This window comes from Rhea pennata, chromosome 18 (assembly GCF_028389875.1).
Source record: "Rhea pennata isolate bPtePen1 chromosome 18, bPtePen1.pri, whole genome shotgun sequence".
NCBI lineage: Eukaryota > Metazoa > Chordata > Aves > Rheiformes > Rheidae > Rhea > Rhea pennata.
The window spans coordinates 14,248,264-14,262,500 of record NC_084680.1 but is presented as its reverse complement, the minus strand read 5'-3'; the positions used below and the strand labels follow the sequence as shown (position 1 = coordinate 14,262,500).

At 42.3% G+C, this 14,237-nt stretch overlaps 1 protein-coding gene and 2 long non-coding RNA genes across 6 annotated transcripts in view; 2 read left to right on the top strand and 1 right to left on the bottom strand.

Moving 5' to 3' along the window:
- PBX3 (PBX homeobox 3) overlaps positions 1-11,570 on the bottom strand; it is a 114,650-nt gene extending 103,080 nt beyond the window's left edge. For 2 of the 3 annotated variants that reach the window (XM_062590807.1, XM_062590809.1), the window contains exons 1-2: positions 10,192-11,340; positions 9,210-9,283 (exon numbers count right to left, since the gene is read on the bottom strand). In XM_062590807.1, coding sequence (XP_062446791.1) covers positions 9,210-9,283; positions 10,192-10,388 — 271 coding nt within the window. In that variant the 5' untranslated portion in view covers positions 10,389-11,340. Of the gene's footprint in view, positions 1-9,209; positions 9,284-10,191; positions 11,341-11,515 lie in introns of those variants that run through there. The other variant, XM_062590808.1, reaches the window with a different exon arrangement.
- LOC134148565 (uncharacterized) lies at positions 9,526-10,540 on the top strand. The gene is made up of 2 exons (XR_009960237.1): positions 9,526-9,980; positions 10,080-10,540. It is a non-coding gene; the product is annotated as an uncharacterized LOC134148565 (long non-coding RNA).
- Positions 11,571-11,965: 395 nt separating the features above from the next.
- On the top strand, positions 11,966-14,092 carry LOC134148677 (uncharacterized). Of its 2 annotated transcripts, XR_009960256.1 has the most exons (3): positions 11,966-12,121; positions 12,303-12,408; positions 13,878-14,092. It is a non-coding gene; the product is annotated as an uncharacterized LOC134148677 (long non-coding RNA). The 2 variants fall into 2 exon arrangements; XR_009960257.1 differs by lacking the exon at positions 12,303-12,408.
- The last annotated feature ends 145 nt before the right edge of the window (positions 14,093-14,237 follow it).

The following is a 14,237-nucleotide window of genomic DNA, read 5'->3' as shown; positions in this document are numbered from 1 at the left end:
TGAGCAATGATCCTCTTTTTGTACTATGCAAAATAAGTACAAAATCAGAAAAGCTTGATATCCTTTTGCTACAGGTCTAAACATGAATCAAAAATGCCAATCTTCCCAACTGAAGCAAGGAAAAGTAGAACATCTATGGAAGGGCTAATCTACTGCCTCTGCAGGAAGCAAGACCTCTGTAGGGCTCACACTAACTTGAACAAAGTGGACACTGCAAATAGTTTTAATATCAATTTTAATTATACCAATACTCAATAAAATGATTGTTTCAACATGTAACACCAATATAACACAGTCTTCACACAAGTTTCTGATTGGCTTTATTCCCATTTTATAGGTAAGACAAGTGAGACAAAGGAGGTAAAATCCCAGTGCTACTGCATTAACTTCAGCAAGACGGCAGCGAAGGCCCGGGGCTGTTCCTACTGAAATCACTACGTCTTTCCTCGCTTACTTATTGGGAGAAAGTTTTTTTCTCTAAGCAACAGCAGCATCAGGATTCAAACTCCAAAATTCCAGGGTTTCATCCCAATGTACCCTCTCCGCTAGAAATAACGGCTTTTGGGAATGTGTTAGTACCGGTAAAGGTAAGATTACTCAGAAAGCATTTTCATTCCTTAGTTCTTTTGTTCAAGAACTTGAAACTCAAAATAAGCAATTGGAGACAAGTGATGCTTTCTTTAGCTTTTTGTGAGGAAAAACTGATTTTGCCGTTTCAAGGGCAATTTTCTTCTTCTTAATATCAAAACGGTTTGGTATGACGACTAAAGTAACTAATCAGATTCTTTGGACCAACTGGTTCAGTAGCCCTCGGGAGCGAAATGCGACCAGGTACATCACGCTTGAAACGGAAGACGCAGAGAGGTTCTTTGTTGATGGAGAGAAGGGTGTGTCAACAGAGGAAGCTCCTAACCCCCACGGATACCGAGGGCAGCAAAGGCTGGGCAGAGACCCACAGCGTGCACGCACGCCGGCTGCACTGCACTGACGTGAAAACCCCTATGGCTTTGAAGAAGTCTCTGTGGTTTGTGTCTTATGCGGTTCATGTTAAAAATTTCCCAACAGTGATAGACTTCAGCTGCCAGGATCAGGGAGACCATGAGCATCTAGCACAAACAGCCCCCGCACAGAGCTCTGGGGCATTTTTTTTATCCTTTTTCCTTTCTTTTAAATAACTATTGGGGCTCATAACAAGCGCTGTCACTCTAGCACTACTCCCCTGATTGACTTTGCGACAATGATGTGTGGAGGAGATGGGCACACGAGCACACAACCTTCTGCAAGCACTCAGGCAAAGAGCACTAGAGAGGCTTGGCTTTGTTTTGCTTTTGTTTTTAATAAGTCGTTGTCAAATTTCCAGAATTACTTCTCTGATATTTTTCAATCTTATTATAAAAGGAAAACTAACCGCAAAATGTAGTAAAGCAACACCAAGGCTGAATTAAAACCACAAAACCCAGGGAATTTTGAACTAAATCAAAAAACCTTGTCTTTGAGTCATCCTAGAGCATCCTAATACTGCAGAGGTCTCAGCACAGTGATCTTACGTATCATATATGCTCTAATAAATAGGTTCAATGAGTTGAGTTAAGGGCAGAGTTTAACTATTAACTCTGAATTTCCTTGCTCTTATGGCTGTAAGTCAATCCCTTAATGTTACTTTAACACAGTTTCTGGCAATTGAATAAAATCTATGGTCAATATTACAACCCCTTCCTTCCTAAATGAAGGAAAATATACGTGTGATTTACATAAGAAATCATGGGAAATCCTGTGGCTGAGTGGGAATGACAAATGCTCAAGGCTTGATCGCCCAAGAATCCAAGCCGACCATTTGACTTCAGCTGTTCAAGCTCTCATTATACAAATCTCAAAAACAGTAAAACTGGCAAAAATACCACCACACAGGTATAGTTTTCAGCACAGTAACAGTTAGCACTCAAAGAGGTTATAATACAAAGCTGTAAGATATATCTAAAATAACACCACAGAAATCAGATGACACAAAGAATTCTAATACTTTCCTTTTGTTAAGGTACAGTAACTGAGAATACAATGAAATTCTTCATGTTCAGTATCTCCCATTAGATCAATTAATATTCAGAGAAAGCCTTTAACATGAAGTTTAAATAATCATAGAAAGAGAAAAAGAACCACCAATGTTCTAGAAGCTTCTCTAGACCTTTCAATCAATTTTATTTATATGCAAAACCAAGAGAAACTCAGAAAAAACAAAGCTCCTCCTGATGCTAAAGCTCTCAATTTACTGACAGGCAAATGGCTTCATGCTGCCACTTAATCTCATTTCTTGCATAATGCCCTCTAATTAGCATATCAAAGTGAATTAATACTTCTAGGGCATTAGCAATGGGAAAATCTGCTCCAGGCTTCACAATAGCAGTTAAGCAAGAGCCAAGAAATCCTCAAAAACACCACAAACCACTTTGCATTGCAAAACTGTTCAATTTATTTATCCTCTCTCTCTAAACACTTTTACCGCACACTGTTTTACTACTGTTCACCAAACAAAATGATAATTGCCAAAGTTACCAGCATCTGTAATGCCTGTTTAGAATCTTAATTTAGATGGTATACTTGAAGATCTCTAGATGCTTTCATCGATGCTATCAAATATAAAAGGATATATTGAAAAACTATTATTTTTTAAAAAATGTAATTGAGATAATATTATTAAATTCCATTTTCCATTTACAATAGATAATTAAAAATCAAATAATATATGAAAAAGCCACCTGCTGGACAATGCAGAATAAGAGATTAGCTTTAAATGTTGATGCATGACTTAAGTATAGCCAAAGGTTTTGACCTGTAAACACATGATACAAAACCACCCCCCTTTCCAAGTGATTGATCTGTAGGATGCGTGATACTCAGTGATTCATATATTGTTACAAGTTCATATGACTGCGTAATATGCATTGAACCGATCTTTAATAAAAGAATTTAAAGTAAGATACTTAAAATAGTATAAAATGAAAATAAATGCATGATTTTTACTATATTATTTATGCAAAACATGCTATTTTTATCAAATTCCTGAAGCAATAAATGTTACAGCTATTACACTCAGACATCAGACCACTTTTTCTTCAAAAAATATTTTCAGTCTATTTCAATCACCAATCACTTTGTTTGCAAAATATAAACTATAATTTATAAACAAGGACTAAAAAAATTGACATTCCATCATCTTAGTGCTCTCCATAAATATTTAAAAACAGAAAAAAAGTATTAGGAAAAAACAATAGTATGCCCAATGTAAACCCAAGCAGGGAGCTGGAACACTAACGGAGGGCTAATAACAAAGAGTTGAAGAAAATGTCGGGGTCAGAGGGGTTTTCTACATTTCTATATGCAACATGAAAGCAAAAAAAAAAAATCCATGGGGATAACAAATTAAATTATTATAGGTATTTATCTAATACATTGAACCATTCTAAAGAATGTGCATTCTTGAAAAATGTATAGCATTCAAGCATCAGGCTTCATTTCCTTTCATATTTAATTCCCTGTTTACTTCCACCGTAAAGACAGCATTATGGAAGAGCTCTAATGTCCAGCTGAGAGGCACAATTCATCTGTTTGGCTGATGAACTACTCTAACTTTATAAAAGCATGAACTATAAGAGCTGACAGAAACTTTAATAATTTATATTAAATATTGATGTGAATTATTTACTCCATTCATACTTAAAGACATGAATTGCCTACCAGAGAAAAGCAAATGTGACAAAAGGTCAACATGATGGTGAAAAAAGGCAGGCTGTGTCAGGCATGTGTTATCTGAACCATGCTGATCACCTTGATAAGCGAATAGCATTAAACATGACTGCTGAGAAAACAAACAAAGCATTCTTCTCAGGGTGTCAATTCAGGGAATACAAACAGCTACATCTAATTCTACCAATGATACAAGGAAAGGAAAACTCCACTCAGGTCTCCTCCGATTTTGACTTATTAGTACACAAATTTATTAGCCATTCTTATTATTCACAAAAATATTCATCAAATCATCATACATATAATGTTCAAGGAATTGTAAAGCAATCTAAAATTCTAAAAAATTCATGATAGAGACCGGACTACTCTCTTTACTATATAATTATTAATACAGCCTTCTTACGTATTTAAACATTGTATTACATTTGAAACAATTTAATATGTGTAATTCTGCTTATATTTGTCTACAGTAGACTGCAAATATCATTATATTAATGTTTCACATAAATCAATATTTAAATTGAAAAAGACAGCATAATATCCATATCATACAACTTCCTATCTTTCACTGAATGCTGTAGAAAGAAATAGAGCTCGAGAAATGTGTTAAATCCTATAAAAAGGATCCTTTTGTGTTTATTACCTGTTACTATGATAATTTATTTTGAATGCAAAAATTCCTTAACTTACAATAAGCATTCTAAAACACACCACATAGTAACCCATACCATTTAATATTTTCAAATAAGCAAGCTGGTGTCAAATTCAAAAACAAAATGAAGCACATGAAAAACAGCTGTAAAATAAAATAATTCCCTGTTCCTATTTATATTAATATTGACATTCAGGGTCCAAATTTATCCTTTATGGAGGGAAAAAAATGATCTGGAAACACAGATCCTTATAATTAAGTTGAAGATTGTTATTTATATATAGCAAGGAGCGCTAACAATGGTATGGTCTAAAGGTACAGTGTAGTTACAGGTTCTCTAAGACAAAGTATCAGGAATTTTTCTAGTGAAAATAATCACCAAAGCCGCCTGTTTTCTTAACCAAAGAAGGATCCTGTTAGAAATCCACTAAGAAAATAGATTTTTGATTGTGTTTGAAATAGACGACAAAATGACAATCAGATACTTTATTCAAATTATATTTTACTGGTAGGACATTTATGAAGAAAAGCAATGCCATTACCATAAGGAGACTGTAAATGAGCTAACATTCTACTGCACATCATCATTTGGAATACATTTACTGGCAATTAAAAAAAAAGCATTCAAAAGTATAACCAATGATTCAATGAAAAATTTTGCATACTGAAGCATAAGAAAGATAGCAAAAACCAAACAATTTAACCTGAAGAAAAGATGTACGCACGTAATGCTGACTTCCTTACGTAGTCAAGATAAATCCAAAATATGTATTCAGCAGCTTGATAAAAACATCACGACTGCACATAAATATTTTAAATAGCTAAATTGAAGAACAATTGATATTTGGAAAATAGCTTACATACATACATACATATACATATGTATATTCTCAGTGCCATTTCATTGTTCCACGTGAATCTTTCAATGTTCAGTTAGGATTACTAGTATTGCGTATTATTATATATTATTGCAAGTTCTTGGCACAAAATGATAGATTACAAACACGGAAAAGTTGAAATTTATATATGTAAGAAAACAATCCTCCGATTCAATTTTTAAATAACCACAGTGAAAAGGTGGGGGTTAATATTTTCAAATTCTTACAGTAGAAAATATCAAAAATAAGTCCTTCTAAGGCTGGTTACCTAACAGGCAGTTTAAGGATTTTGCAGCATATTGACAAGGGGCGTTTCTAAAAGTGTTGGGCCATTTCCATCAACAAGGAGCTTTGCAGCAAGTAAGGGCACACACGATACAGCCCTTTAATCACTGGAATGGCACTGCATGGCTAGTTACAGTTGTAGCAATAAAAATAAAGGTTTTAGCTTACATGGGGAACAGCAAGAAATTAACCTCATGGTTAACTTCACTATTCACCTGGTTTTCGTATCTATTTTTTTTCATTCTTTAAAACAAAACTCTGCATGAGGGCAGAACATTTTTAATGAACATTTCTTCCCCTCTCTCCTTAGACATAAAAAATAGTTCAACCAGCCCAACCAGCCAAGCAGGCCTTTCTCTTCCCCTGCGGACACCTCCTGCAGTCGAGAAGTTCATTAAGTTTTATGATCTTCCCAAGTCAGTCCTGCTTATAAGCCTCACAAAGGCCACAAATCTGGCAAACCATCATGTATGCCATTAGGCTTTACTAGTAAATGAATGCTATTTAGGGTTTGTGGTGACAGTAAATTAGGGTTTGGTTGGCAGCTATCACTGTATCTGTTGGACTTTATAAATAAATAAATAAATGTGTATGTACACACATATTTTTATAAATGTGTGCATATATCTGTATGACTGATTTTTAAAGACAAAAACCATATCATCTATCAGTACAATCCAGGACTTAATAATATATCATTCCACTGGGAAATAATTGCAATTCTCTAACCATTTTAAGACTGTAAGAATTAATACATTTTCATTTCTATCTCCATGAGAATAACCAGTACCTCAGGTATAGCAATGTATTAATGCAGAGTTAACCAAATTACAAATCCGAATGATTTTTTTAGTCAGTAAATAACAAATATTTAGGAAAAAATACAAAGGCACAAATCGGTTTTGATGCCTACTGGTAGGTGCAAAAGAAGACAGATTGTTACACAGGTATGCAACAGATGTGACTGCGCATTAAGAATGTAACTTTAAGACTTCAAAGCGACACCTCGGAGAACAGATAAAATATAACAAAATAGAGTCAATAGACTGTCACTTGCTTATCTCCATATTTTATTATAGGGGCTTCAGTAAAACTTGGATATCATTTTTCCTTTGAACTAATTAAAGAAATAAGTGGCAGTTAGTTGTCTTTATGAAAACCATGCTACCTTGTGGTTGCCTCTAAGAATGCAGATACCACTCTATTAATATTTGTAAAGCTCTTACATGTATTATGCAGTGCTTCTGAAAACTGAAATAAACGTCAAGCTAAATTCAGTAAACTCAGTGATTCGCTTTGTATATGGTAAATACCTCACTGGAAAAAAAAAAAAAAAAAAAAAAAAAGAAGAAGAAGAGAGGGAGAGAGAGAGAAAAAAAAAGCCTTCAGTTCCTAACCCTAAGTAAGACAGAAAGAAAAGCTTCTTCAAAATGCCATGCGTCCATTAACCCTTGAGGTAAAGTGGCAGGACTGCTTTTCCTAAACAGGGGATTCCATTACATTTTCTCTTACTATCAGTCTCACAAAGTCCTCAATGACTGTACTGAAAACTACTAAAATATAAAAAATACATAATTCAATATAAAAATGACTTAAATATTGCATTACTTATTTCAGAACAGACATGACTGCAATTACACTTTACGTACAGGCTACAGTCTCCCTTCTCACCTCTCTTCCTTCTCATAGAAGGCAGAGATAAAGCCATCATAGCAATTCCCACCACCAACACCAAGGTAAACTTCGGTTCTGATTAAAAAGAATTAAATACCGGAGCATGACCCAGTTGCAGCCACCCTGAAGTATTTGGACCAAAAGATAATGACGACTAGAGGAGGAAGACCTCTGCTTTAATTGCATCTCAGACTGTTTACCCTTCCAGTTCAGAATTGTTTGAGCTGTGTTTCCTATGAGAATAGACCAGAGAAAATACGCTGGAATTTATTTTCACTTTTCCTTTGCTTTAGCGCATTAACTAAAGTCTACACAGACATTTCACCCCGACCAGGAGACCCCGCGCAAATGTCCCCCTGTGGGAACAGTTTTGGGTGGGGGTGTGGAGTCGTCTCCATCAATCACCCGGTGCATTAATCCCATCCCTCCCGTGCTGCGGGGCTGGCAGGAGCTGCCGTTGGGCAGACGGACGCCTGCACTCTTTGTTGGTTCGAAGCTATTCTAAAAAAGAGATAACTTGCAAACTTGGCTCCGCTACTTGGAGCACAAAAGGCAGGATCTCAACTTACAAGTTATCACCGAAACACCCTAAAACATTTCAGATCACAAAATCTCTTGTCAGCTTCCCTCTTGCTTCTGAAATAGTAGCGGCCTCACCAAACACCCTCTGCCAGTAATCCCTGTTTCTGAAAAGACTTGTTTTTTTCTTCTCAACTCACCTCTGACATGTGGTTGACTATACTTCCCTTTCAAAAGAGTGAGGCTAAGCCCTGTGCAAATAAAGTGATCGCAGGACCTACGCCTGCCTTCTTAATTGAAATCTGCCTGCTGCAAAATGTCTGAACATCAAGGGCAGGTTGCTTGGCTAGCTCTGGAGCAGGACGGGCAAAAAGTTTAGAGAAAGAAAACAAATACAAACCAAACACAGACAGAAGGGGATTACGAACGGATCCAGGCAAAACGTAGGTACATGTGGAAGGAGGATAGAAGGGGGGATCATTCCCCTTATCCCTAGTAATATAATGCAATATAAAGCAGAATCAATCTTAATATTCACAACACAGTCAATACCCTAGTGCTTAGCTGTCAGCAGAAACTGAAGTGGATCCCTAGCAGCAAAAAAAATCTTGGACATAAAACAATGTAATTTACCGAGAACTGTGCACTTTTGGGCTTCTTAGGTAAGATTTGCAGTAATTTCATGTTTGTTGTTTTCTTCTACAACCGTATTTTTTTCAGTTTGCGATTAAGAGGACTGTGATTTAATTTCAGATATAACTGAAAAGCAAGCCTAGGCACATAATTTATTTTTAAAGCTAGATTGTAATAACCGTTCTTACACTCTTAATACAGCATCGAACACTTTTCAAAATTTTCTTTAAAAAAAAGACAAGATTTCTCTGTAAATTCTGAGGTGTCAAAAACCCGGGAAAATCCCCTGAATTGCCTCTAAGAAAAACGTGGAATTTATTGGTGTCTCATTAACGCACCACCAAAAAAAAACAAAGCAAAAACAAAAAGAAAACACGCGTGTGCGTGCGCGCCGGCAGCCCGGAGAGGAACGTTTCGGTACGAAAGCAGCGCTGCCGCGGACGCAGCGCTGCCGCGGACGCGCCGCCGAGCCTCCCGCGGGGCCGCGCGCCCCGCGCCCCGCGCCCGGCCCCGGCGGCCCCGGCGGCCCCGGCGGCCCCGGCCCGGGCGGCCCCGGCGGCGCGGGCAGGGCGGCGGCTCGCTCCGCGCGCCCGGCAGCGGCAGCGGCAGCGGCCGGCGGCAGCGCGGCGCCGGCGCGCGGGCGGAGCGTGCTGCGCGCGGCCCTGCCCGCGCCGCCGGGGCCGGGGCCGGGGCCGGGGCCGGGGCCGGGGCCGGGGCCGGGGCCGGGGCCGGGCGCGGGCAGCCCGCGGCCGCGGCGGGAGCGCGGGCCGGCGCGCCAGGAGGGACCTAAGATGGCTGCGGCGGCGGCGGCGCGGCCGCGCTCTTACCTGTTTTCTCCTTGATCTCGCAGAGGACACTGAACAGGGCGGGCTTCATCCTGTGGCAGTTCAGTGCGTGCTTCCTGGAAGAGAGCAGAGACACGGCGTTAGCGGCGGCGCCGCGAACATGGCGCCTTCGCGCCGCGCAGGCCGCGGCGCCGAGCCGCGCTAGGCCGGGCCGGGCCGGGCCGGGCCGCCGCGGGCTGCCCGCCGGCCCCGCGGGCGCCAGGCCCCGCGAGCGCCAGGCCGCGGCTCTCCGCGGCGCCCGCTGCCATCCGTCAGCCGCGCGGGCGGTGACAGCGCGCTGCCCGCCGCCGCGCCGGGTCCCTTCACCCGCTGATTTCACATCGCATTAGCTCTGTGCAAATGCCGGGCTGTGCCCGCGGTATATAAATCACCGCCCGCCTCGAGTACTTTCCATTCCGCGATATTATAACTGATTTATTAAGGAGAGGGGGAACTTCCAGAGTTAACATTTTTTGTTGTTGTTGTTTTGTATTTACTGTGATTTAAAACATTGAGGGTTTTCCCCCTGCAGCAATATCTTGTCAGCTTTGTAATTCATCTACCACCACTTCGGGGGCAGGGAGAAGGACAGAAAGAAAGTTACACTTCCTAGCAAGAAATCAAAGCCTCCCGAAGAACAGACAAATACTGCTGGATGGTGATTTTTAAATGAGTGTCAACCAGATAGTGTCTAAAGACATGGAAATGAGAATGGGAATATATCAGCAACAAGCCTTCCACACACTAGTGCAATAAAATGGAACAAAAAAAATGGTATAAGCATCGCCTATTTATATATTTATTTTATATTAAAAAAAAAACATTAAATAGCAACTTTGATTCTGCCTTTGCTGCTTGCAATTTCTCCTACAGCATTAAGAAGTTGCTCTAATCGTGAGACTCCGGCTCTCTGCAGAGGAGCAGGAAGGAGAGAAACAAAAACCACACACACAAAAAAGACAAGGTTTAATTAGACGAAACCAACTTTGCTTGTGCCTCATCCAGGCTTTGGTCAGTGATGGTCATGATCTGATGGAGGATGTCCCCGATGTCCTGCTTTCTGCCGTCGCCGTCTGCCCCTTCGTGTCCGTGGGGAGGAGGCAGAGCCATGCCCCCCTGCACCGAGTGGCCAGCCAGGTTCACGCCGGCCAGAGTCTGCAACATCCTGGACTGATCATCCATACCTCCTACCGCAGCCCGATCAATGCACTTTCAGACAGCAGCCGGAGAAACGGCAAAGCGGGGAGAGCAGGAGCTTCGCCGTCGGAGGAAGGAGGTTTACGCTTCGAAAAGAAAATGTGAATAAATCTCTGGCTCTTGTAGTCAATTCAGTTCCTGGCTGGGTATTTTGTTCTTGCACACACACACAAGAAAAAAAAAGAAAAAAAGAAAACCAAAACAACAACAAAAAATCAGTATTTGTGTGACCGGATCTCAGTTGTTTATTCCACTCTCTTCTCCTTTCCAGTGCAGTAAATCACTCTCTTCTTTAGTTACAATCTTCTTTCATCATCATCATATTTGTGGCTTGGATAAATGAGTTGATAAGGTTTCTTTGCAGTTTTCTTTCCCTGGTACAATCTTCCTCCAAAGCTTTTTTTTTTCCCCCTCCTTTTTTAATTCTTATTGTTGCTTTTTATGTCTTTCCCCACTTGTCCAAAAATCTTCTTTGCAAAAAGACAAAATTTTTTAAAAAAATAGAAAATCAAAAAACTTGCTTTCAAATCCTTAAGAAGTTAGGAGGGTGGCAAACAGCAAAAACCACAACAAACCAAGCGAACACCCCCACCCCCAAATTGCAACATAAAAAAAAGCCAAGAAAACACAATCACAGAGGGAAAAAAAATTAATTGCCCTCCCCCCCAAAAAAAATAACAAATGATCCCAAGTCTGTGCAACGGGGGTAAAATAGCAGCAATCAAAAGTTTGAACTTGTGCAAAGAAAAGAGCGGAAATAAAGGGGAAAGAACTGTAAAAAAATTAATTACACACTCTCTGCAAAGCAATGTGCAAAAATATCAGCCAGCTGGAATTTATGAGCCCAGCAGCCCAGTGACTGTGTGTGTTTTATGTTGTTTGATGGCCGCTTTGGTGAGGGATTGACAGTCTGCCAATGCCACTCACTCACCCTGCAGACGTGTCACCCTGTGAGGGAGGCGAGCGGCAGCGCGCGAGAGGGACGCGGGCGCCCGCGCCGCCCCGCCCCCGCCCGCCCCCGCCCCGCCCCGCCGCGCCCGCCGCCGCCGCCGCCCCGCCCGCCGCCGCCGCGCCGCCCCGCCGCGCCGCCGGCCCCGCCGCGCCTCGCTCGCCTCATAGGCCCGGCTCCGCGGGTCGGCCTCCCGCCGCGGCGCGGCGCGGCGCCGGGGGCGCTCGGCGGGCGGGCCTCGGCCGAGAGCGGCGGCGCCGCCGGCCAATGGCAGCGCGCGGGGGCGGGGCGCGGCGGCGGCGCTGGCCACTCAGGGCCGGCGGCGCGGTGGCCCGCCCGCCCGCCCGCCACCGCCCCGCCCCCCCGCCTCGGAAACTTCCGATTGGGCTGTTCGAACGGTCACGTGGCCGGGGCGAGCGCCGCTCCGGTGCCGCCCCTTCCGTTGCCATGGGAACGGCCGGTGCCGAGGCCGCGGCCTCGTAGCTGCGCCGCGCCGCCGCCGCGCTGCCGGCCCTGGGGCGGGCGGCCCGGCCCGGCCCGGCCCGGGGAGCCCCGGCCCGCTCCACACGGCGGCGCCGGGGCCGGCGGGGGCCTCGCCGAGCGGCCGGGCGGCGGCGCGGCGCGGGGCCGCGCGGGGGGGCATGGTCCGCCCAGGCCGGGCCCTCCGCGCATTCCTCCCTGAAGAGCCCTGTCACGAGGGAGAGGCTCTTTAAAGAGGATTTTCAGGCTTAGAAAGCTGCGCTTTAAAGGATGACCCTTCTGACGCCAGGTTTTTATTTTAAATCTTATCTTCCAGAGTGTATGCACAAACTGGTAAAAATGTGAGGAAGTCAGGGAAAGGTTAAGATATTTGCCATATGTTTTTAAAGTATATATAGGGCTTTTATAAAGGGGTTGCATTTAGATCATCGCCATCAAAAAAAAAAAAAAATATATGTGTTCTTTCTAAGCATACCTGCCCTGTGCATACACTTGTGGAAAGTTACTTGGATTCTGATCACAGTTTTCACATTTTGAGTAAAGCATAAAGAAGCTATTGCTACAGAGACCTCTCAAGTAAGAGAAAATCTTTGGAAGTATGGTGCTAAAGAGCTTTAGTAGCAATTAAGATGATATTTAATACTGTGTGTGCACTTTAACTGTGATGGACAGTTTCAGTTGAAAGAAGTCATGTCCGAACTAAAATCTCATCCTTGTCTCTCTGACATTTCATGGATGTATGGCTGACAACTCACACTCACTGCGTCTAAAACAGAGCTCTTAATCTTTCTCCTTGGCTTCTGCTCGCCTCTTCTCTCAATCATGGTTGACATCACTGTCATCATACCTTCACTCGGGACCATAACTTGGGTGTCATCTTTTTGGTCTGGAACTCTTTACCATGTCCCATGCATATTATGCTTAGCGACTGTGGATTGCTTCTGCTTAACATAACCATGCTTTTACTGTCCTTCCAAGCAATTAACATGTTTATTTAATTTCTCATTAACTTTCATCTTGATTGCTGTAGCATTCTCTGGTCTCAGCAAATGTGTTCTTACTGTCATCCAGATTCATTAAGAATGCTACTCCAAATATTTTTTTTAATATTATTTTGAATATTTCACAAAATAGATGAGCAATTCTAATGGCTAGTTGTCACTGAAATAAATGAGACTCTGTTCTCTTGCTCTTTCCCTTGTGCCAGCTGTGGTACCCATTTCACCCCATGATTCCAATCACCTCACTAAATCACCAGAAAGCTAGTCTTTTCTGGATTATTTTTACTACTACTGGTTTAGCAGGCTCAGTCTAGTAATTATAGCATGAGATGACTGCAAGGGAATGACTCTCTGTGCTCAGCTTTGCCTCATGGTTATGGCCTTACTCAGGCTACGCGTTGCTTGTCGCCAGTGTCGGCTCCTTGCCTTCCACTAGCCAGCGATGCCAACCTTTATTATCTGTTCTTCACAGCGTCAAACTAATATCTTCACGCTGGCTCCTTTGGCGGCAGTCTCTGTATAGTTCTATCCGTTGTCCTCCTGTAGGTCCTTTCTAAAGCTTGCTTTTTTTTTTTTTTTTTTTTTTTTTTTTTTTTTTTTGATATGTACAGCTGTTCAGAGGCTGCTGGGTCATGGTTTGCTGAAGAATTAACCAATATTGTCTCATTATTTCCCCAGGAGGCAGACAATATCAGCAAGTTCAAAAAGGGGTTACACAAATTCATGGCCGACAGGCCATGAACAGATACGGAAAGGAAAATGGTTACTGAAAGTACCCGTTAAGATTTCGAGTTCTGGATGGTGTGGAAGTTTGATGTGAATGGACCACAGGGAGTGACCAGGCTCATGCACTCTCTCAGAATAGTAACTGCTGTAGTCACTGCTGGAGACAATGTCATTAGCTGTACTGTTGGTCTAAGCCAGTGGGGCATTTCTCATGTCTTTAACTGCCAGTGTGGTTAATTACTTTTTTTTTTTTTTTTTTTTTTTGGCAAGAGTTGTTATCTTTGTTTAAATGCATCCTGTTTATGCTTCTATTTTCAGTGCTATATGGAAGGTTTGGTTTAAAACTATGAAATAGATACAAATCTCACGGTGCTGCAACAGGTCAAACAAGGAAACTGTAAGAAGTTTGGAAATAGAAGTGGAATAATCTCAATCACGAAAGCATCCTATCTCCTTAATTTTCAGTGGAAGATAGAAGTTGAAACTACTACAGGTTTCTTCATTAAATAAATCAAAGACGTTTCATTAAATAATGTCTTTACTTGACTGGTTTTACTCATTTGACAGTACGTGTTCTGCTACTAAATCCGTGTCTAGGCGCAGCGTTCAGGAGCGCGTCCTTGCAAAGCCGCGCGCGTTAGCGCTCGCCCGCCGCCGCGCACACGGCAGCCGCGCACA